Consider the following 22663-nt stretch of genomic DNA (forward strand, 5'->3'; position numbering starts at 1 on the left):
GAAAAAGACGAAACATACACTGTTTTTTAAAGGCTGGTATAGCCGGTAAATGTTATTGGGTTTCCCGATCAATTTACCGGAGTTCCCCATGTCTGTTGCCGCGATCGAAAATGGCGTTTTAACTGATAAAGAAGGCAGGTACACTTCGTAAGATATCTCCAGTACGATAGTTTTTTTTTGTAAAAACAGTAAAAAAAATGCGTAGTCTGATTGCTTTCAATTTGATGCATATGATAATGTACGTCCTGTCATGTTGTAATCAACGTGTAGACTTAGAAATGTTGCATTTTTGTTGCCATTGTTGTATCTGGAAAATTACTGCATCATGCCAAACACGGGTACATAGTGGATGACACATTATAGTACAGTTACCATATCACGTTCCCACGTCAAAAAAACTCGCACTTTAAGACATGTTTAGCCATTCTCTTCATCATGGTCAGATTTCTTACACAAACAGTCAGAGACGATACTCAATACACCACGGTAGGGTATACGGGTAGGGCTTTATGGGGGCTTCATTACATATGTAAAGACCGAAGGAAGACGAAACCGCCCCGTGTCACTGAGTGGATGGAAATTGAAATAAAGCAAATACACAGTTTTCAAGAGGGATAGTTACGCGATAAAACTTTCTGCTATGATGTGAATGTGTGGGTCTACGTTCGATAAGAGTTGGAAAGCTACATCAGCTGTTGCCACAGACGATGAATCTGACTTTGGATTATGTGATTCAGAATTTAGTGAATCGTACAGAGAGGAAGGAGAGGACTGTGATCTCTTAGAGATTGCAGATAATGTAGATTTATTGATTCATTCACCCATATTATCTACAATCTATGGATCTGTATTTCTATGGTGGAATGAATACATTCAGTCTCAGACCACTATAGTCTATAAGAACAGAATGAATATGCAGTCTCTAGCTGGGTTCATAGTTACAAATGAAAATCTTTACTCACAGAGTCAAAAATTACTTGGTTGGGAATCCAAAATTTACTTCTGACTCTGTGAGTGGAAATTTTATGAAATAATAGTGGATAGTGAACAATTCGTTGTACTCTCTTTCACTTTTATATCTAAAGATATGCTGTATCATATTAAAGTTCAAAATCATTTAGTCTGTAAATGGGAGAGGGGTGTAGATACAGGTAGTGAACATGGACTGCATTGAGTATGGACCAGCAGTTTTCCTTAAGGACCAGCAGCATTTGCTACATGTCGGTCCTTATGACCAGTAGTCATTTCCCCTTAAGTTCACACACTGCATGTAGCCTATTAGGTAGCGTTCCCAGATCCTTCCGCTTACAAAGTTACATAGTGCGCTCTCTCAGGCCCAGGGTGGGGGTAGGGAGTGGGGTACTCCCGCCTATTGGGTGTATGTATCGGCCTTTGGGTCTGTTTTTTTTCGCCCTTTAGTCTAAAATGGGTACGGAAACTTTTAGGTATAAGGAGTCTAAAATGGGGCCCACTTTTACATAATTTTGGTCTAAAATAGGGTCCTGGTAGGTCTCGACAAGTTCGGAATTTCCCTCGCTGGTTGACATTTATATATTATATCGGTGATTATGTAGTTTGATCTAAAATGGGGTCTTTAAAAAATTTGAATGGTCTAATAAAATGGGGTATTGGTTTTAGGTCAAAATCGGTCTAAAATGGGGTCTGGGGTTGGCAGCATTGGCCGCACACCCCTACCAGACCTGGTCAGTGGTCTAAGGCTCACTGTGGTAGTGAGTGGTTACTAAGTGGACCAATGGCTAGACCTTTCAGACTATCTATAGTTTGAAATGATGACTTTTCCGAACGACTACTCTCTGTAACCAACTAATATTTATACATTGACGTCACAGTCCTTGCTTGTTTTTTTATTTATTGATGTATTACAGTAATGGAGTTATTCACTATCAACAAAAGTAATTAATCTCACCAGCTTTAAACTTTAGTTTGGTGTAAATTATACAAGTATGCTACAGAAAATGAAACGAGCAAAATCACAAAATGTCGGACGGGTGTAGGAAGTATAGTAACATACAGGTATTACATAGAAAACCTAAGTAAGGCTGCGGTCAAAATTTACGGCGGTCAAAATTTACGGCGGGGGGGACTAGGTAGAAATTTTGGAGGGGGCATGAAAACAATTTTGATGGTCTAAAAGGGGTGGGGGCGAAATATTTTGTTCATGATTTAAACAAAATTAAACTTCAGGAGCGGTCATTAACTGAGTTCATTAAAAAATTCTCCCAGCTCGCAGCAATAAGTTCTAAAAACCTATGAGGCGGGCAATAGCCATGCGTATGTATTTGTACATACCTTCCTCTTCTCCTCTCTCTCTTTTTGACCATTCAAACCTCAGGAGCAGTCGTTTACATGAATTTTACGTTTGCAAAATTATATTCTCGTCATTTACCTACCATACATTCACATGTAATTATGAGGCAGTCAATAGCCAGGCAAATATGTGTGTCTGCTAAAATATATCTGTATAAGTTAAAGTGTAGATAATAAAGCCATACATTTGTATAATAATGTAGTGAGAGTAAAATTGGGGTATTGCAGACAATTTTCAAGTACTCTATGGCTTTCGATAATGTAGACTGTTTGAAATTTCATGCCACTAAATGGCCTCCTACATGTCCTTATTTTTTAAAAGAAATGCAAACCATAGGAGGGGGCATCCCCTACCATCCCTCCCCACTAGCTTTCACAGGAGGATGCTGTTTCTGCCCGAAATCAAGATTGACAAAACCCCACTGACTAAGTATTTCCAAGTACACGAGTTACAGCCCAACGTGAGACCTTTTTTTGCACAGCCAACATCTGTTTGTAAAGAATCCCTCATTGTTTGTATGGACGCTGGAGTGGATTTCCGCTATTTTAATGTTTACCATATATGGTACACTTATACTGTACATCTCTACAATGCGGGAAGCGGAAGGGGAGGGGGTACTGTATAATTACACATATTGAAATAAGTGCAGCGGGAGGGGGGATCCTGGGTTCATTTCGGTGGGGCCAAACATTTTTTTTAGAGCGTGAAGGGAGCTGCGAAAAAAAAAATTGACCAAAATATTTTCTCCCAGGGCCTTAAATTCTGATCGTAGCCTTATAATCGGGGCTTAAAGGCCCGTATCGACTATAAAAGGAGGATTACAGTAGGGACGCTCATTTATGCAAAGCCTCTCGTACGCCTAACATCGCCTGGGTGCTCCAAGAAAACTGTCAAAATCACGGCTATTTCCCGAGCATTTACTCTAAACGTATCCCAAAATGAATTATAAATATGTAGAAGAGGTGCCTGTGTGAATTGTTTTGTAAATTATGATGATCTGGGAGCGAAATTTGATGTATGTTGTCATGTGGTATGTGGCGAAATGTTAGGTTAGAAGCGTCCAAACAGCTGTCACTCAAATACTGTGTAAACGTTTGCGTAACTCCCTGGTGGGTTGGTAGTATCTCGATAATCAATTCGCTAGATTATTTACCTCTACCTACCATAATAACATAACGGTAATGATCAAATCAGAAGTACGGTCCGGCGACAAGGCAAAAGTATACAGTGGTAGAAATGTGACCATTTTGTGTTTGTTTGTTTGTTTGTTTGTGTTTGTGTGTGTGATTGTCTTTCTGTTTGGGTTTTATTTTTTGGTAATGGGAGTACCATTTACACATACAGTAGAAAACCAATTAGAAAGGTGTTTTGATCTCAAATTCGAATAAAATTGCTAACAAATGACAACACCGACATACGCAAAACATGAACGTGTAGTTTAGGTAAGGTACACTCTTTTTGGAGGATGTGGTGGCCCTGAAAAGGGCCGTTTGGTTTGTGGCTTTTCAGCCGTTCGGTTAGACCGAGCTTACGCCCAGCTATGACCTCTGTACGGCACACCGGGTAAATTTGGATAAAGAGACCGTACCTGCGAAGTGACGCATTTAGGCATCACTTCCCTACGACTGATGGCAACATCATCAGCCTGCATTAGTTGCTGCTTCCTATGTAAGTAGCGTGGATCGTTCCACGCATTTCTTCGGTCGAGCATATTCCAATACTTTCGGTAGAGCCGATGGCGAACCAAAACATTTTCGTCACAAGGTTCCTGGCCCATACCAAGCCAGTCTTGTCGGTATGTTGTGACACACGGGTAGCAAAGGCAGTGCGGACATTCGTTTTGATGCAAAGCAATGTCGTTGTTTTGATCTTGCAGATCGTCCCCGATACCACTGTCATTGATGGCCGAGGCCTCATCACCGATATCGATACCACTGTCGTTGCTGGCCGAGACCTCGTCAGTTGACTCAACAACGCCAGTGTTGTCAAGGTCGGGTGACTCGGAATCAATAACCAGTTCCCATCCGGAGTTTGCAAAGAGAGCCTTGATAGCGTCCCTTTGAACTTCATTGACGGCAATCAGTATCTTGCTGCTTGTAATACTTTTTGGTGGAATCGAAACCCTTCTTTTACCTCATGTGTAAACCCGGAAATAATGACATCCTATTTTACGTGGTTTTGGCATTTGCATTGAAGGCTGAAAATCGGTACACCCTGTTACACATACCGAGCGTGCCAAATCACACAATAAATTCAAACTCCCCCGAAATAATAACGAACCTGTAAATCTTTTTTTTTTTAAAGAAGTAAATTTTGGGTTTTTTTCCGCCCATTATCTGCGTATTATTTTGAATTGATTACATGTAACAAAGCATTCTGTTTCACCATGTCGTTGGAAGTGGCAGTATGTCGATCATCTCAATCTAAACTGAGCATGACGTCAACCCGACTTTCCGTGTTATGATACACATAGTACATGCTGCATCAACAGAAAATAATGTAACGCGTCTGGACAAAAATATACAAGGAAAGAAGGCAGAATACTATTCAAAATGGTGCCGAAACAGATTTTTTGGATCATGAGTTTCAATTGCAAAAGTCGTGTAGCTGTAAGTGCAATTGTCTTCGGCTCCACCCTGCCACGTACGTACATCCCCGGCGTACAGCACACCCCGTTATATTCATACGCTGTCGTCCAAGCTCCATATTTTGATTCACTGTACAGTGGTAAAGTTATAAAATTGGCCCGTTCAACCCTTTCGGGACATTGCAATGAACGATAAACAAAACACCGATTTACTTCAGACAGTTCCTTTGCCATCGCTAGTGCATTGTTGTGTGATACGTCAACACAGCTGTCTCCCCGGTACATTTGTATTCCGATCTTTGAACAAACATACAAAAGGTTCTTTTTCGTGAAATTCATTCTTTTATTTATAAAACTATATGTGTTACATAATTATGACACATTACAATGAAACAAAATTACCACCTCTGTCGAGTCAAAAGTGTTATATGCAGTAGACAACTGCCATCATTGTCTATGGTTTATCACACGGCTACACTCCGTCCACCAATCAGGGTACAGGATTGCCGTAGATTATAAGCCATAACCCACTCTTCACTAGTGCCACCTGACAGACTTGGAATACATGCAAATTCTATTGTTATCGCCGTGGTGATAAGTAAGATAATGAACTCGTTTGGTTGATTATGCGTCAAACACTCGGGGCTACGCCCCCTCGTGTTATAACGCATAATCAACCAAACTCGTTCATTATCTATCACATAATACGCACACTGCACAGTCGCTGTATACTGTGTCGGCCGAACTTTCAAGCTCAATGTGTATATGGCCGTTTCGTTGCGAGCCTGTACATAATACAGTTCGAGTATCACAACGACTAGCAACGCAGTGAAATGATTCCGATGTCCGTTGTTACTATAAATGATTTTGGTTCAGGCAGAAACAGTGTCTGTCATAACAGGATTAGTAAATGTTTGATCGTTGTCATTGATATGTGGACACGGTGACGTGAGTGTTAATCCGCTCAGATAAGACGCTGTGTACTGGGTGGAGTAGTCCCTAATGCGGTGACCCGGGATTGAAATACGGGCCTTTAACACAAACTTTGACAATGACAGTGAGAACAAACTTTTTACGCATTTAGCTTTTTGCAGTTGTAGTGTGTTACAAGCACAGGCTTGGCCAGTGTTGTTTCACATTGATTTTCATGTAGGAAGCCATGATAAAAATCTAACATAAATACCAAATCCTTATCCAGATGGTAGAGATCCCCAGGATGTGAAGCACTGAAATCTTGAAAACAAAAGAACTTTACTCTAGAAATCAATAGATGGCGATCGTACGCGTGTCAGGAAGCTTTTTCTTTTTTATCGCAATTTTATATTTGTATTCTTTATCAATTCATCTTTACATTCCTTCATTCCCTTATTCAATCATTTCTTAATTCTTGATTTCTACCGCTGCTAGCTGTTGATGTTGTTGTTGTTGTTGTTGTTGTTGTTGTTGTTGTTGCTGTTGCTTTTGTTGTTGTTGTTGTTGTTGTTGTTGTTGTTGTCGTCGCCGTCGTCGTCGTCGTCATTCATTCATGCTGCAGCTGCAGCTGTTGCAATTGTTCCTGCAAATAACAGTCCGCTCAATTCAGCAAAATTAATCCGACAAGCTCAGACTCAATCAATCTGATTAAAATCCAATGTAGATGTCGGCTAATCGTTCATTGATATTTAACCTTCGTTATTTTGCCTGAATTGACCTTATTGGTACATGTTTACATTTTTTAGCCTGAGGCGATCAGGCTAAAAAATGTGAACATGTACCAAGAAGGTCAATTTAGGCAAAATAACGAAGGTAAAATAGCAATGAACGATTAGCCGACATCTACATCGGATTTTAATCAGATTGGCTCAGACTATAGAGTTTGACGTGTGCAGGGGTGGGATAGATGTGGCGACCACAAATATTGATACGTATTGTCCAAAATATTCTACCATTTTTACTACATGATACGTTTTAAAATTTCCTCTATCAGTATCTACATAGCGGATGTGTTATGATTTATTGAGCCTTCAGGACTTCTATCGCGTTGCTATGTGCCGTTTGAAGAATGTGCACAAAATTATTTATAAAATGCAGACATAATATACTTCAATAACCTGCTTCCTCATCGTAAATCTAAAGATAAATAGAGCTAGAAAAGTTATGTACTAATTCAAGAAAAGAAGAGTGCTTGGTTAGGGAGCCTTCAGTAATTACAGTGGGAGGGCCGGGGGAAATCAGGCCTGGGCCGTCGCGTAAAATACGACCCTCCCTGATTCCGTCACGCTACAAAGTGACCCTCCGTCTATTTCCTTTCTCTAAAACATGACCCTCCCCCTGTTAAAATAGTTCAAAAACACGGCTTAAAATGATATCAGAAATGGGAAAGGACATGCGTCCCAGAATCAATGGTAAGGACTTAATCCCACCGCTGCCACCGTGTTGAATGTTTAAAGGCACTGGTTATTTTCCACTGTTACCGCAGTGGGAATGTGTGTGAAGGTACTGCATTAATGAATACCTATCATTGGCTGAGTTGAAGGCCACAAACTCCCAAAGATTAGATTAGTACCCTCCCGACATTGAGTGGACCGAGGTCAACATCGCCACAGCATTACCTGAGTATCTTACACAACTGTTCCTGTCTTACTCCTATGAGACCCACTTCCCTCATCACATCACAACTGAGAGTTAATTATTGACTACATGGTTGTCAGCAGCGATTTAATTGATATGGGGCTGATATTATGATACCTAACCCTAAGACTAATTTTAAGCCTAACCCAAATGGCAGTAATGAGATTTGGAGCCAGTGGCAGGAATGGGATAATTATAATTAATTATAAAAATAATTATAAAGCAAAGTTAGACAACACAATGAGTCAAAGTAAAATGTGAAAATATGGTTCTCCCCCGAGAGCCGAATTGTAAAAATGTGACCTATCCCCTAATCCCCCCCCCCCCAAGGCTTCCTTACTCAAGGTGTTATTTTCGCAAGCTAGGATTTTACCGCTGACTCAGCGATAAAATAACACATCATACATGATTACATCATGTTCGTCATGCCAACACATGGAAATAAGAAATACTAGTAATACATCTAATATCGTTTTTAGAAAGACTTCTGGAAAAGATATACATTAGGGAAAATGCATACATAACGGTCTATGATGGCATATTCCAACTCAAAATAGAAACTGGCAGGTATCCCCCCCCACCCCACCAGCGAAAAGTGGGGGACTTTAGTGCTAAATTAAAGTCCCTCACCCCTCGCGGCTTCGCCGGTGCACTTCGCATTACAAAAGGACAATAGACACGAGTCTGGCAGTGGGACTAACTGTACGTACGTGGACTTTGTCACATTATTAACAGACAAAAGAACAACTCTAGTGCCAAACTTTAGTCGTATGAATATACAAGGTAAATACTAGTATACAGCACATGACAATAATCTGTGTACTTTCTGTGTGTGCAAACTCAGACCACTTCTTCTAGTGGTCTGAGGTGTAAACCAGAGGTCGCCTCTTTCTTTGTATAGTGCACAAAGAACCGCATTAAATATTTGATAAGTCCACATAGGCCACTTCAATAAACAAACAACAAACAAACAAACTCGTGGCGTTCTGTACAGTTGTCGCCAAGAGGTTTACGACGGTGAAAGTGCACATCGTGAACCATGTCAAGTGAACTGTAGATACAGCTTCTATCGATTAATCTTCGGTCATTACACAATCGACAGTCATTACACAATGTTGCCAATCACATCATTATATTACAAATCACAAATTAGGAAGTTTCCAGATCATTTTCTATTCTGAATCAAGACGTAACAAGAGCTGAGTATCGTGATTTTAAGTAGTAATTATAAACAAACTCGAGCATAATTTCATAGTCACGAATCATAGAACATTATGTCACCCCCTGGTTCTTAATCATTTCCTTGAATAGCAGTAAAAGCACTTAGCATGAATAATCGTATTTAGATTTAATATTATCTCAATATGTAGTTAATCCGAAGGATTTAGAAAAATAATCCATTATATTACGCCTACCCGTCTTAAAATACAGTAAATCCTTTACCATAAACGGAAACGACTATTAATTGCTTTCGTACAGAAACATAGACCGGTCTTTGCTGGTCGGAAAATTATTTTATCTTCGTGATAACATAATATTTTATTAGGGCTGCTACTGCTCGAATATCAGAACATCATTACCAAAAGATCGAATCTAAAAGTTCCTTTATCGTACCACTAAATTTCACTGTCACTGAAAAAAACTCCGCATATACACAGATACTGTACAGTCAAACAGGTACAATGTCGTATGCCGAGGTCATACAGATAACACTATAAGCTGCAATGCCATGGTGGTGGTGGTGGTGGTGGTGGTGGTGGTGGTGGTGGTGGTGGTTGTTGTTGTTGTTGTTGTTGTTGTTGTTGTTTTGTTTTTGTTCCGTGGATTATTCTCTAAAATAACACAAGTCATCAAACTTCAGCAATGCAGATTTTTTTTTAATGACGGTTCTGAAGGTGGGACTAGTAGCAATCCCCGTAACGGCGATGAACGGCAAATTAAAGAAAGTTAAAACAAAAAATAACACTGCAGCTAAAGACAATAACCATCGTTTGTCTATTTGACCTTAAAAATGTTGGTCGAGGTCAAACGTTGGTAATATGGGATAGACACTTGAATGATTTCCATATCAATCAAACCATAGACCCTCCAAAAATGCCAGGAATGATCTTAGCACTTATGGAACTACTCCCACCCTCTATAGATATGCTGATGCGTGAAAAACAGGAACTGGGGGTGTTAAAGCCGGGGGGGGGGGGGTGTTTAAAGTAAACTGTTATTTGGTTAGGACTAGTAATTTTGCTATTTGGAAAACTTTCAACTGGATGACTTTGGTATAACTTTGTGTGATGTACACGATTACTGTTATCAGAAAGATTTGCAAAGTAGAACTAACATGGGAAAATAAAACTGTTTGTGTCAATCTTCCAATTTCTGTTATGAAAGTTTGTAGGAACTATATTATTATCGATTATTTTTGGCCATGATTATCTTACTAACTAACACTTTCAACGTTTTTTATGCATACATAATCCCCGTAATTTTAGCGCATATAAAATTATATGAACCGGGATTAAAAAGACAAGTCTGTGGAAATTGAACGGACTAAGTTGTGGAGAAATGGTGGTGAAATGTTTATTTATTTATTTTTATACCATCCAACATGCATTTCCCTACAACAGGAGGAGGGTTCAGTGTTAGTACAGGGAAACCGGAATACCCGGGAAAAGTAGAGTCAAACTGAATGACACACTGCTTACTACAATACAGCGTGGTAAATTTAATCAAACCCAGAATCTTCGAACTCCGACCGCAGTGGCAAGAGGCATGTGGTTTAACCACTCTGCCACTGACAATCTTATAGAAAGCTCGCATATGCTGTATATTATAGAGAGCAGTACGAGAAGAGAGAATAATTCATTCATTTGATGAAATCAATGTAGATTTGAAGGGTACGCATGCGTACGTGGTTCACAAAGAAGGTCTATATAGAAGCCAGCATAACTCTATGTAGGAGAGCGATGCATTGTAACGAGTCTAATTTTAAAACCACGGTGATGCCATTTTGTGTTGTGATAAGCCATACATATCTACTATAAATAGTGTGTAATAACGGAAATTGTGTAATGAATATTTAAAATGTTGGAAGTGACTATAAACTATACTAGCTGTGACCTACTTTCACATACGATATGGAATATTAATACCTTTTTCAGTTCATCGAGAGTTTATAATCTTATACATTCACCATCCCGAGCTCTGCGTCCGGTACCCTATCATTTTATTTTTAATATACCTCTAGGCCCTTTTGAGAATTATGTAAACCTTTTCAACTGCAGTATCGTTTGTTGGCCTGTAACTGAACTCTCGTGCTGGCGTACTCCTACCTTTACATTCTGGTGATTATTTAAACAGTTTTGAACGATCATCCATTGATGAGTATACTAACACTAAATGTTATGTAAGGACTAATTTCAAAGTATCTTCTCATTGACTTAATTCTTTTCAGACATTGTTGCTTGGTGAGCTAACCTACTTGTAGTCTTGAAGGATTATTTGACTAACGCTACTACACTACTCCTGCTATCCCATCCGAGATGGACGAGTGAAAAATTCAAAAAATCAAAATGTCAGTTAGGATAAATAAAAACAGTGTAGTAGCGTTAGTAGTCCTGCAAGTCTGCAGGTAGGTTTTGCACTTATCAGTGATCTGCTGTACATGTCTTGTTCATTTGTATGCTTTCAAGGCCACAAAGAGATACATACATACATACATACATACATACATACATACATACATACATACATACATACATACATACATACATACATACATACATACATACATACATACGAACAAACAAACAAACAAACACACACACACAAACAAACAAACAAACAAACAAACGAACGAACAAACAAACAAACAAACAAACAAACAAACAAACAACAAACAATCGAACGAACACCCAGTCCAAAACTAACAATTAAATCAACCACGTCAATCAGTCCTCGAGAAAATTGTTTAAATACAATATTATTTGTGATAAACACATATAAGAAATATTGACATGGTTGACAGTATATACCATAATTTTCCATTTTTTAAAAAAATGAGAAAACAGAATATACAGAAGGGGAAATATTTAATATTGCGTTATTGTCCATATAATGCTGACAATCCAGAGTTTATGTATCCACTTATAAATCGATCGACTTTGTAAAAGCATTGAATCGGAACGGCATTACATGTAAAAGTTCTCGAGAGCTATATTTTGATTGACACGTAAAGTTTCAACTTTATTACATGGAATATTGAAAGCCTTACTTTATGAGTATGTAGGTCATCCACATTTTCGACTGAACGAAGAAAGATAGTGGGGAATAATATAATTACACCTAAAAAAAGCATAATTTATGACAAATGGGAAAAGATTTGGAACGTTTTAAATTTGACTCTTATTTCAGGCACCGCAAAACCAGTGACGTAGACACACTTTGTAGTGACGTAGAACGACCAAGGTATATAATCCATTTTTTTCTGTTCAAAGGCAATAGCTTGCTGGCTAATGCATATTATAAAGCCTTTATATGAAATTAACCATGTTACGTTTTGCATTATTATTGAAACTACAACTTGAAGAGTTGTCGTCAAAATAGTGTAACTTCATAGGCAACCCCGAGATAATACTTGCCACATTTTTCACGACTGTGCTTGAAACTGTGTAGACCTGTTTATAGAATATCCTGAATTTGAACTAGGCGCCATCAACTAGAAATTCTTTGTTTGCCGTCCGTCCGCGTGTGTGCTTAGGTTTGTCAGTAGATTGAGAAAAACAAATGTCCAGTTCGTTTTGTTCAAACTTTCCACGTAAGGCCGTATTTTATAAATGGAAAGACCGTTCAAATATCTTCAGAATAATTACTACACATAGATGTTTAAGACAAATCAAATTTTGGACTTTCACATTTACTTTCACCTGGTGCAGTAAATTTAGATACAAAGAGAAAATGAATCAACAGAAAAGTGGATTTTACATGACATGTGCTAACATTGTGTTTATTTTTCTGTGTTTCTTTTCTCCCGTCTGCCTGATAGGTTTTGGGGAAATTCAAGGAGGGCAAACAAAATATTTATTTTATGGAACCTTACTATACTAGTCTTGCATGTTGTACCCATACCTCAACTGTACCACTATGATGTACATAACTGGGTTGGCTTAAAAAAATTTTACGTTAAGCCTTTAAGGTACTATTTGTACCTTATTCAACACAATACGCATTCGAAAGAAGTTGTAAAATTGAGCCGGTAATAACCATGTTAAAATGTGTGTTTTTGTAAATGATATATACTTTTAGCTGTACTTATATTACGGAAAATACAAACGAACGGAAATGTGAAATGTTGAGCTAAATTACGCAATGACACTCGATGACTTGTCTACACCAATGTATCGCTGTATGATAGTTTTAGTTGCGACATATGATATGTGCGTCAGCGTGTACAACCATGTTTAGTTATGACTTGCTAGGAATAAGTACATGTAATTACTATATAAAAAATGACATAGATTATGGGCTAAACCATTAACGGATAAGATGACCATTTCCACCGGATCCATTTGATTGGGTTCGGAACCCTTCGGGTAACGAGGACGGAAGCGTTTGATCATCTGATCGATGACGCCGTAGAGGACGCGCTATATTTACATTTGATAACTTCCCCTGGCCTATATTATGGGGATGTTGACAGCGGGTTTAATAGCTGACTGTACATCATGATTAATCAAATAACAATTAGGAAATAAACAATGTTCTATTAGCTCTGATGCACAGAAAGGCCACGATACTGAGTACAGATCTCACTGGCCGACCAACCCACCGATGCATAAACGAAAGAAGTCAAGAATTGATTGATTGATTAATTAATTAATTACTTTATCAATAACGTAGGCGACCGGACAGGTGGTATGCAATATGCGCACTGTGCATTCATTATTTAATTAATCGACCATAAACTAAAAGACTTAAAATTGAAAAGCTAAAATTGTTCTCCGTGAACTTGCTATACAATGGCGCGTGGCGTTTCAGTTGTTTTTCTTCAATGGTACATTAATATAATTGTTCGTTCCCTCATGTAGGTGCCTTCCCACCTTCATTGTTCCCTATACATATAACCCACCCCTCGTAATCATGTAAATACTACAGCACCACCTCGTGTCAGGGGTTCAACAAGTAGCCTTTTTTTGCTTTTCTAGGCAGACATCTTCACCTTTCATATGTAATTATACGTCCCGGTTGGTTGTTGGCGGTCGAAAAGTGTCATCAACATTATGCGAATTCGAGTATTCTCCAATCGCAGATTGTCAATTTGGATTCTTCTTCTGTTGGTTAGCACGATCATCATGCCGATAGCTAAAAAATGGTTACAGCTACACTAGGAAGGAATTTGGAGCTGAGGCCCGTGTCTTGTAAGACGCATGCGTCTGCGATATATGTTCTCCACTGATGCTAATGAGAATCTACTCTGCAAATTCTTAGACTTTTATTAAAGCCAAGATGGCGAAAATCACACAAGATTCACACGACAGTTCCAATTTCCGTAATCTAAAAAGATAAAATATTTGGCAAACAGATATTTTTCCTCATCCGTTTCGCCTTGACAACTGTTTAGCATGCTCAATATTTGGGCCACATATTGTTTTTAAAGCAACACGCACACAGCCATATCGTCGACAGGCTGTCTTCCACACTCGCTCATTATGAAGACGGTCTCTTCACGTCAGCGTGAGGGGTTAGTTGGATATACACTTATGAATAGACTTGGCGTTGTGATTTTTCCCTGTGGCGAACGACCTATTCAATCCTTCATTTCCTTAGTCTGTGTAACAAAACAACAAAAGAGGTTATGCAACTAATCTGCGTTGAAAGTAAAGCGTGAACAAAGGGCGACTTATAAGTGAAAGTGCATTCAGAAATGATACGTCCACCCCCATATAAAAATAGTTAGGACTTAATATTTTCGTAATTATGAAATACCCGGATGTAACTCATTCAGATGAAGGAAAATATGGAGATCATAAGAGAGTGATCGGGAATTTTTCAGAAATCACAGTTTACCCCTAGCCACAATTTAGCCATGGACGTACGACTACCAGCAATGGGTAAAGCGGCTTTTCTTATCATTCTATTTGTCTTTGTGTGAAGTTGAGCGTGAAAACGTCGTGAATACAAGAGTGTGATTTTCAATGGGGCCTCATTGAATTCAAGGGATAGTGCAGATTCAGCGTCTGTCGCGGGTCACCTTGCTTGATTATTGTTTTCGTTTACCGTAGCTTCCGTCGTACATTGTCGTGCACGATGATGGTTAGAGTGATCTCACCTTCCTTTACCATTCTTTCACCCATAGGGTTAAATAATGACAGTCGGGCTGTTGGTAGTGGACACTACGCAGCAAGTCCTGGAATACAGACGAACCCTGATTACACACCAACCGGTGAAACACAACCCGGCGTCGAAGGAGACGTTGCCGCTGGTCTCAGCAGTGCATGGAGAACAACGTTGTCGGCTACCACAACCGCCGCTACAATGACACGGAAACGTACAACACCCTACCAAAAGAAAACCAAACATCACCATCCTTCAGTGCCCACAAGGCCTCCGAGAGCTCTGTTATGTCTAAAACTAGATAACCCGCTTAGACGATTGTGCATTAGTATCGTGGAATGGAAATATCCTTTGCAAGAATCGCATGCAAAATATCAAGGTGCACGCTTGTATTTTGATGTGTTTACTTCTAATTTGTGTGTTTTACATTGATGATGACACATAAATGGTCCATCGACAGCATGTCAACCGCGGTTGAAAAATCCCGATCGTCGAGAATATTGTAAGAAAATAGGCATACCCCGTTGCCCTGAAGTTTGGGGATAAACACAGTGAAAACACCGACGGCGTGGGTGATGTAAACAAATCAAAACAAACTGTTGTGATTTGTTCACCACGATTTCGATCCGCTTGGGAAAAATATTGATTTTGCTGTCGATTTACCAAACTTATTTATTTAATGTCTTTATCATCATCATTTTGTGTTTATTTATATTTCATTGAAAGTGTGTTTTGCAATGCATCCAGGAAATTTGTACAGTCTTATCCTTAACACATCTTTCCCCTCACGCCCTTCGAGTACCTCATACTTTTAACAATTTTTGCAAATTGCGTGGCGTTGGCAGTATGGACACCCTTTCCACATGGCGACTCAAACGAAATCAACCATCACTTGGTAAGTACATGCATATTTAATTTGTTCAGCATTTACTACTACGTAGTGTAGTAACGCCGTTATCAAGTCGTGTGCCCTCACAACACACAGTCACTGTTCATTAGTTTTCCATCCCCAGAGTGGCCCCTCCCTCCAATCTCGTCACCTTTTGCCAATTACACGATTTCAATTTAGTAGTTTCATTTTCTTAATTGCTAGCCAGTGATGATAGTGGAGAGGAGGGGTCTAAAACACGGGTAGTATTAGTCCATATTAATTAACCATGGCTGAATAGGCAAATCTCTGTATAGACAAACTCTCGTATCAACGAACCAACCAAACAAACACACTGTTTCTAGAGAGTAATTCAGGAAGCCACTTGTCCTACAAAGTGTTTGTACTGTCCACTTTCTGTATATATAGCTATGACTGGTTTTACAAGACTTAAAAGACTAGTTGATCATTTAACCCCCAGTATTATGACCTCTGGTTGAGTTTTCCCACTGATGGGCCTCTACTCTAAAATTAGAGACATGCCTTCCAGTGATGTTAGGTATTTTTAACTTGCACATGTAGATTATGTTATATATGTGCCTGCATTGAAAATGAAGACAGTGTAGTGTCAAGATGAGATAATGAAACACAGGGGTCAGGAGGTCAGGATTTTTTTTTATTGAAAACCTGAGAAGAGCAAAGTTGACCCCCCCCCCCCCCCCCGATTCACATCCCTGCTATATTGAAGGAGAGTAATATTTGAGGATCTTGCACGTCAGACTGTTTTCATGTTGTTGGATACCTTTATCTTTTAAAATACTCTTGTGTCTTGAAAACAGATTAGGTTGATGTTTGTAAGTAGAGGTGACTGTGTAAGCTCTTGTCGCAGTCCTTGAAACATCTTGAAAGGTGTGTGTATCATTTGAACCATTGGCAGTATGGGCTATACAATTCAAAACGAGATGGTGTTCACCAAAAGCTGATTTTCAGTAACTTCGGCAGTATTGTTTTGTCGACGTTCTAAAAAAAAAGAACAACCCATGACACATAATTAAGTATGTTTCTGAAGTTTGCCATTTTGTAGATTTACATTTGTTTTGTAATTATGAGTTTAAACATAGACTCTGGAGTAAATCTTAAATTAGATTTTAAAATTTAATCTAGTCTCACCAGCACCAAGTTCAAGTGCTAGGGTATTATACATATGCATATATTAGGCTAAAAGGCACGACATGATAAGTATAATATTGGTAGCAGGAATTTCTCCATCAAATTTATGTCACCAAATGAACACATCTTAACTGCATTCAGATTCAAATTAATAATAGTAAGAAAATTGTTACGTACCAAAAATATCAAATTAAAAGAAATCACATAATATATATTATTAAAAAAAATCAATTAATAATTTATTTAAAATATAGCAGAAAAAAATGTAAATAATTTTTAGTGACTTTTGCAATATACTTTCTAGTCTGAGATGGGAGGCTTGTGCACAGCTCTATACATACTTTATAGTTTATTCCCTAGGCAATGATTAGAATGAATAGAAAGTACTAAGTATGTCGGCTATGGTTGAGTGGTGTTTCTAACACGCTACGGTACAACCCCTTGTGTATCTGACTAACACAAACACACAGGTATACCTCTACGTATTGTATTCTGTAACAATGCAAAGTGTTGTCAATGGGCTGTAGTCATTCCATTCCTCTATTGTTAAGTTATCTGCGAATAATGGATGAGTGTTTTTTTTTCTGTTGTAACTGGTCGTGTCTCGTACAAAAAGGTTGACACTGATTATAAAGTCGTCTGGTGCTTTAACACAAAAGTCAGTTTTTGTCAAGCATACTTAAATCTGCAAACAAAAGTTTTGATGTTTGTTTTCTATTGTTGACAGACTTAAGAACAGGTACAACATCAGATATATGTATATGAACAGAGTTGAAAACGAGTGCGCATACTAATCCCTTTGGCACGTTTAGCATGTGACCTTTATAACATGTAGATTTCAGATTTATTTAGTAATATAATATATTTACAGGCATCACATAATTATTCAAATAACATAAATTGGATATTTTACCCAGAAAATTAAATTTTAACGTTTCCATATACCGGTGTGTGTGCGCCTTTCATGTTAACATTGCAAGATGCATATGGGTAAGCAATAAGCATATAGACAACTGTTCCGTAATGTTAACCCCCTCCCCTCAATTTCAGTATTATTGGGGTATACTTCGAGTGTATTAAACTCTTCTTGCATGATCCAAAGACCCCTGTCACTGTGAATGTACACAAACTATTTTAAGATAAAAAAAAATTGACCTGAACTGTTTTTTGGTGTAAAGTCATCAGCTACAGGTGTGTGTGTATGTGTGTGTGTGTCTATTGTTTTCTATCTCAGCATGTTACCAACTGACCTCACTTCGGTTGATATGAATGACACCTGTTTAAATTTTGGGAAATTGAGTTATGTCTGTACCTGTTTTATGATATTAGATTAAAAAGGAGATACCTCGTTATAAGGTTTGGTTAGGTGATATTTTACACCATTGCTAATTTTTAGTCACATGTGGTGGGGGTCCATACACAAAAATATGACTTCACAAGTTTGGATTGAGGGACATTTGGATATATCATAGTTATAAACTAATAGCTGTCTGCTACCTATCTGGTCTTCTGTTGTCACCCTCTGTCACCTTGTGTCAAGAATTGACAGTCATCTGCTAGCTTTAACAATAACAGGAGCTCATATGTCATTCTCTGCCACACTGTGTCAGTTACAGTCATCTGCTAGTTTTGTCTTTTCTGTTAATTGTCGCTTCATCAATCCATTTGACAGCTAAAGTGATATTTGACACTAATACTTTTAAAACGAGAAAGTGCATAATGTATATTATGCCATGCACAAGCCAAGTTGAACAAAAAAAATATGGAATTTATACCCTAGTTGTGTGTCATGACAACGCATATAGATGTCATTACAATGCGTACGTATGCGTGGTGTTTACGTCACAGATTCTGCTGTGTTCTAAATATGAGTCAAAACAGTCGCCATCACTTTCCCCAATATTTCTTATTACCGGCTCTGATATAATTATGTTATTCTCCAATATTTTTCTTCATTCAGCTGGAAAATACTCGTGACCTAAGGGTTGTCACTACTCATCACCCGGTCACTCGTATTTTCTTGGCTAAACGAAGAAAAATATTGGGAATAACATCTAAATACAATGCAATGCTGTTGATTTCATAAGAGAGTCTGAAAAAAATGACTCCTGGTAACTGAATTTGTTTTATGGCCACAGCTGCAAGTTATAGTCACTTATACTATATTATAGTTATATAAAGATGCATAGCCATAAGTTTTATTTTAAAATATTTTCAAAAAGCTGTGACCCTTGACCTTTGTTCTTGGTTTTGAAAAGAAAATGTTTAGACGTGCAGGTGTAGAATGTTTTAGAAAAAAAATACTGAGAAACTTTTATTTGTAGACACATTCTGCTGTTAAAATTTCACATGTATATATCATTATGATGTACATGTATGATAAATTCATTTGATCCAGAAACAAGCATGAATTAAGTTGAGGAAGTACCAAGAGACGACATCCATTATCATTACAAGTCAACCGTGCTTTCTTTTCTGTCAGCATAAATTTTTGATAAAACACTCCAACTCCCACTGCCTTCACAAATATCAAATTGCCACTGGGAGAGTTGTTTCCACGGAAACCAACAGTATCTATTAATGGAAAAGGTGAGCATTTATCACTTCAGCCGTGCTTCTTTTGTATCTGTTGTCACAATTATCTACATTGGCAGCTGTCAAATATAATATCAAAATGGTTCTCCCTGTAACAGGAGAGAAAAACATCCTCTTGCACAATGTAGGGAAAAGAAAAAAGAAAAATTCACCCACTCAGTTGTAAAACTGTTTATGTCAAAATTTTGTTAACAATTCAATCTAGCTATCTGTGTATGAGCTAGGGAATATAAATACATATATGTCATCTGTTTTTGTTGCTTTGGTTACAAAGATACCGGTACCACTTGATGTACAGAAATATCTTATTAGGGTGAGTGGATGGAAGTGCATTGTGGGAAAATAAAATATAAGTGTATAGACCTGCAGGTGTACATATTGGCAGGGATTTTCTGTTATATCGCAAGGGTTTTCAAATTCCATTTGTATGATTGATCTCAGGGAATATTTGATGTGTTAAAATGAAAATAGAGTTTTATCTTGGTCGTTGTCTGAGTGAAGATCTATCATGTTAATATCGGGTCGAGTCTAAATATTGACATTTTATGGTCTTAGTACATTCAGTGTTAGTGTCTGTCTGTCCTGATGTCATATTTGGTGACATGAAACATAATATCTACAAATTTGATGTAGTTGGAAAGGAAGGCCTTGATTTGTTTTACGGAGTGGGGGGGGGGGGGGGCAGTGGCTTGCAGGGGAATGAATGCAGTGAATGCAGGCAGACAAATGTACTAGTCTGGCTGTACATGTTTTTTGTTGTGGGTCAAAATGATGATATCTTTCTTGTGGGTCAGCACACTAGTATAAGGGATAGGGGAACACCAGTTTTAGTGGGTCACATGTTTGTTGTTTGTGTTGTCAAATTGACCTTGAGTAGAGCATTAATTGGTGCACTTATGGAGCGCACTGCCTTATAAATGATGTCACTTTAGTGGATAGGAAGATATGTGGTAGATGATGTGATAATTTAGTGTGGTTTCTAACAGTAACCCAATGATAACAACTACATGTTAGTTACTATGTAAACTTATGGAGAATAGAAGGAAACTACATGTATATGGTTAAATCTTAACACTTAAAGACTGACAGAGTATTTTAAGAGTATGATCACATAGACATACAAGATGTTGAAACCAAACACTACATGTAGCTGCTACTGGAATGTTTTTAAAAAAAAAAAAAAAACCTGTTTTGTTAGATATAATGATTTATTCATCACATCGTACATCGTACACCCTGAACAGTATTGAATCACTTGTGGGGTAAACATATTTGTGTAGCAGTACACACATACCCATGTAGTATGGTGAAATACATGTATGTCCGATGAAATTGAGTTTTGGTCTGTGCCCAAAAAATCAGCACCTCAATAAATCATGATTTCAACTTTTTATTATTATACTACTTACACATCATAAACTGGACATCTAATTGACATCTGATTGACATGTACATGTGTGTTTATTATTGGTATTGTAACAACTTTCAGGGTATGATGGTTGCCTGATTGAAAACATAATACCTTTAGTTACATCTATTCAGCAGCTTTAAAAGTGTTAAATTTCAAAGTTTTTGACTGGCATTTGTACGTACAGTAGGTTTTACTTCGTGTACAGTACTACATGTAGCATTACAAATGACAATTGGAAATATACATAGTTTGTTAAAATTATAATTTCATGCACAGTGTAGATTTCACAAAAAGTTAATTTCATCAATCAACAGTACACTAGAATATCATATTTTTAATATTTTGACACTCATCTTCCTATATTATTATTCATCTTTGCTTCTTTTTTATTAGACAAAGATTTGGTTGCTATGCGATATATATTACACATTCTGTATCATAAATATTTTATGTATTATTTGAGTCAGAATAAATCAAAATAACTTTATATGCACATTATGCATATTTTATTTTTCAGTCTTGAAAGTTCAACCAAATAATAATAATAATAATGATAATAATAGTATTAAGTATTTAAATTTAACGTGTTTGAAAATGCACACTACATTTTGGTGGTTTACACTGCTCATGGATGAAATTATAACACTCTCAACAAAAATGGATATTTTATTGACAAGTCAGTTTAAACGCAGTGTAATGCAATATTCCTCGTAAATTTATGTTTATTTGAATGTTAAGAATCACTAGGAGTGAAAAACATATCACTGACACTTTTAATATCGAAATAAAATTTAATTTTTGCACGTTAATAATTTACATGTTTGTTAAAAATTTGTATCTGTAAGGCATCGAGAGCATTTGCCCACTAGATAAGAAAGTCAAAAATAATATGAGGAAGTATGGAAAAAAATATATTAAATATAGTTACAGCTGTTGGTACTTCAATTCCCCAATATAAACAATGAATTTATTTGACTTTGCAGAATCTATTATGAATGTTTAGAAATGAAATGCCTAATTATGACCATCACGCCTCGCAATCTACGCAATATGTTACATGTACAATGTACCTTTAGTAGATTTTAATTATCTAACATTTTTGCAATGTAAATAATGATTTAATGATGGAAAAGAGAGATTATACCATGCACGAGATAGGTTCAACAAAACATATGTATCACAATAATGGGCGTTTGTGTCACGACAAGACGTGTCTATGTCTTTAGTTCTACTGTGTTTGAAATATGAGGCAAAACACTCAAAATTGCCGTTACTTTTCTTGAATTTAAAAAAAAAAAATCCCCTGATGTTTTTCTTCATTCAGCCGGAAAATACCACTGACCTAAAGGGTTTTCATTACTCGTCAAGCAACTCGTAGTGACAAGGGCCCCTTAGGTCAGTCGTGAATGAATGAAGAAAAATATTGAGGAATAATATCTAATTATAGAAAAGCATTGTAACTTGTTTAAATTTTGCATTTTGTGATCAACAAGTCTAGAATTTCAAAACATTTGCATCAAATGTGTTCTGTGACGCACTACATGTACTCTGATTTTTATAGAACTTGAAACCTGATACGGACGCCGTACTTTTGTAACAAATTACTTACTTTGATTGGTAGTAAAATCTCGGTAAATGAAAAATATTACACAGAGACTCATGATACATGTAATAATGTATACAGCTTGGCATCTGTATAAAATAGCAACATTTAATAAGTACATATACAAGATGGACTGTATTGATTAATAATTGCGATATTGATAG

The 22663-nt window shown here is 37.4% G+C and overlaps 1 protein-coding gene across 1 annotated transcript in view; it reads left to right on the top strand.

Annotated features, from left to right (window-relative positions):
- The first annotated feature begins 14536 nt into the window (after positions 1 to 14536).
- Positions 14537 to 22663, top strand: part of LOC144450237 (muscle calcium channel subunit alpha-1-like) — a 158774-nt gene continuing 150647 nt past the window's right edge. Inside the window, exons 1-3 of the mRNA XM_078140868.1 lie at positions 14537 to 14629; positions 14875 to 15196; positions 15642 to 15747. Of these exons, the coding sequence (XP_077996994.1) occupies positions 14605 to 14629; positions 14875 to 15196; positions 15642 to 15747 (453 nt within the window). The 5' untranslated portion in view covers positions 14537 to 14604. The remainder of the gene's footprint in view (positions 14630 to 14874; positions 15197 to 15641; positions 15748 to 22663) is intronic.

The sequence above is a fragment of the Glandiceps talaboti genome, chromosome 1 (assembly GCF_964340395.1).
Source record: "Glandiceps talaboti chromosome 1, keGlaTala1.1, whole genome shotgun sequence".
NCBI classification, from domain to species: Eukaryota; Metazoa; Hemichordata; class Enteropneusta; family Spengelidae; genus Glandiceps; species Glandiceps talaboti.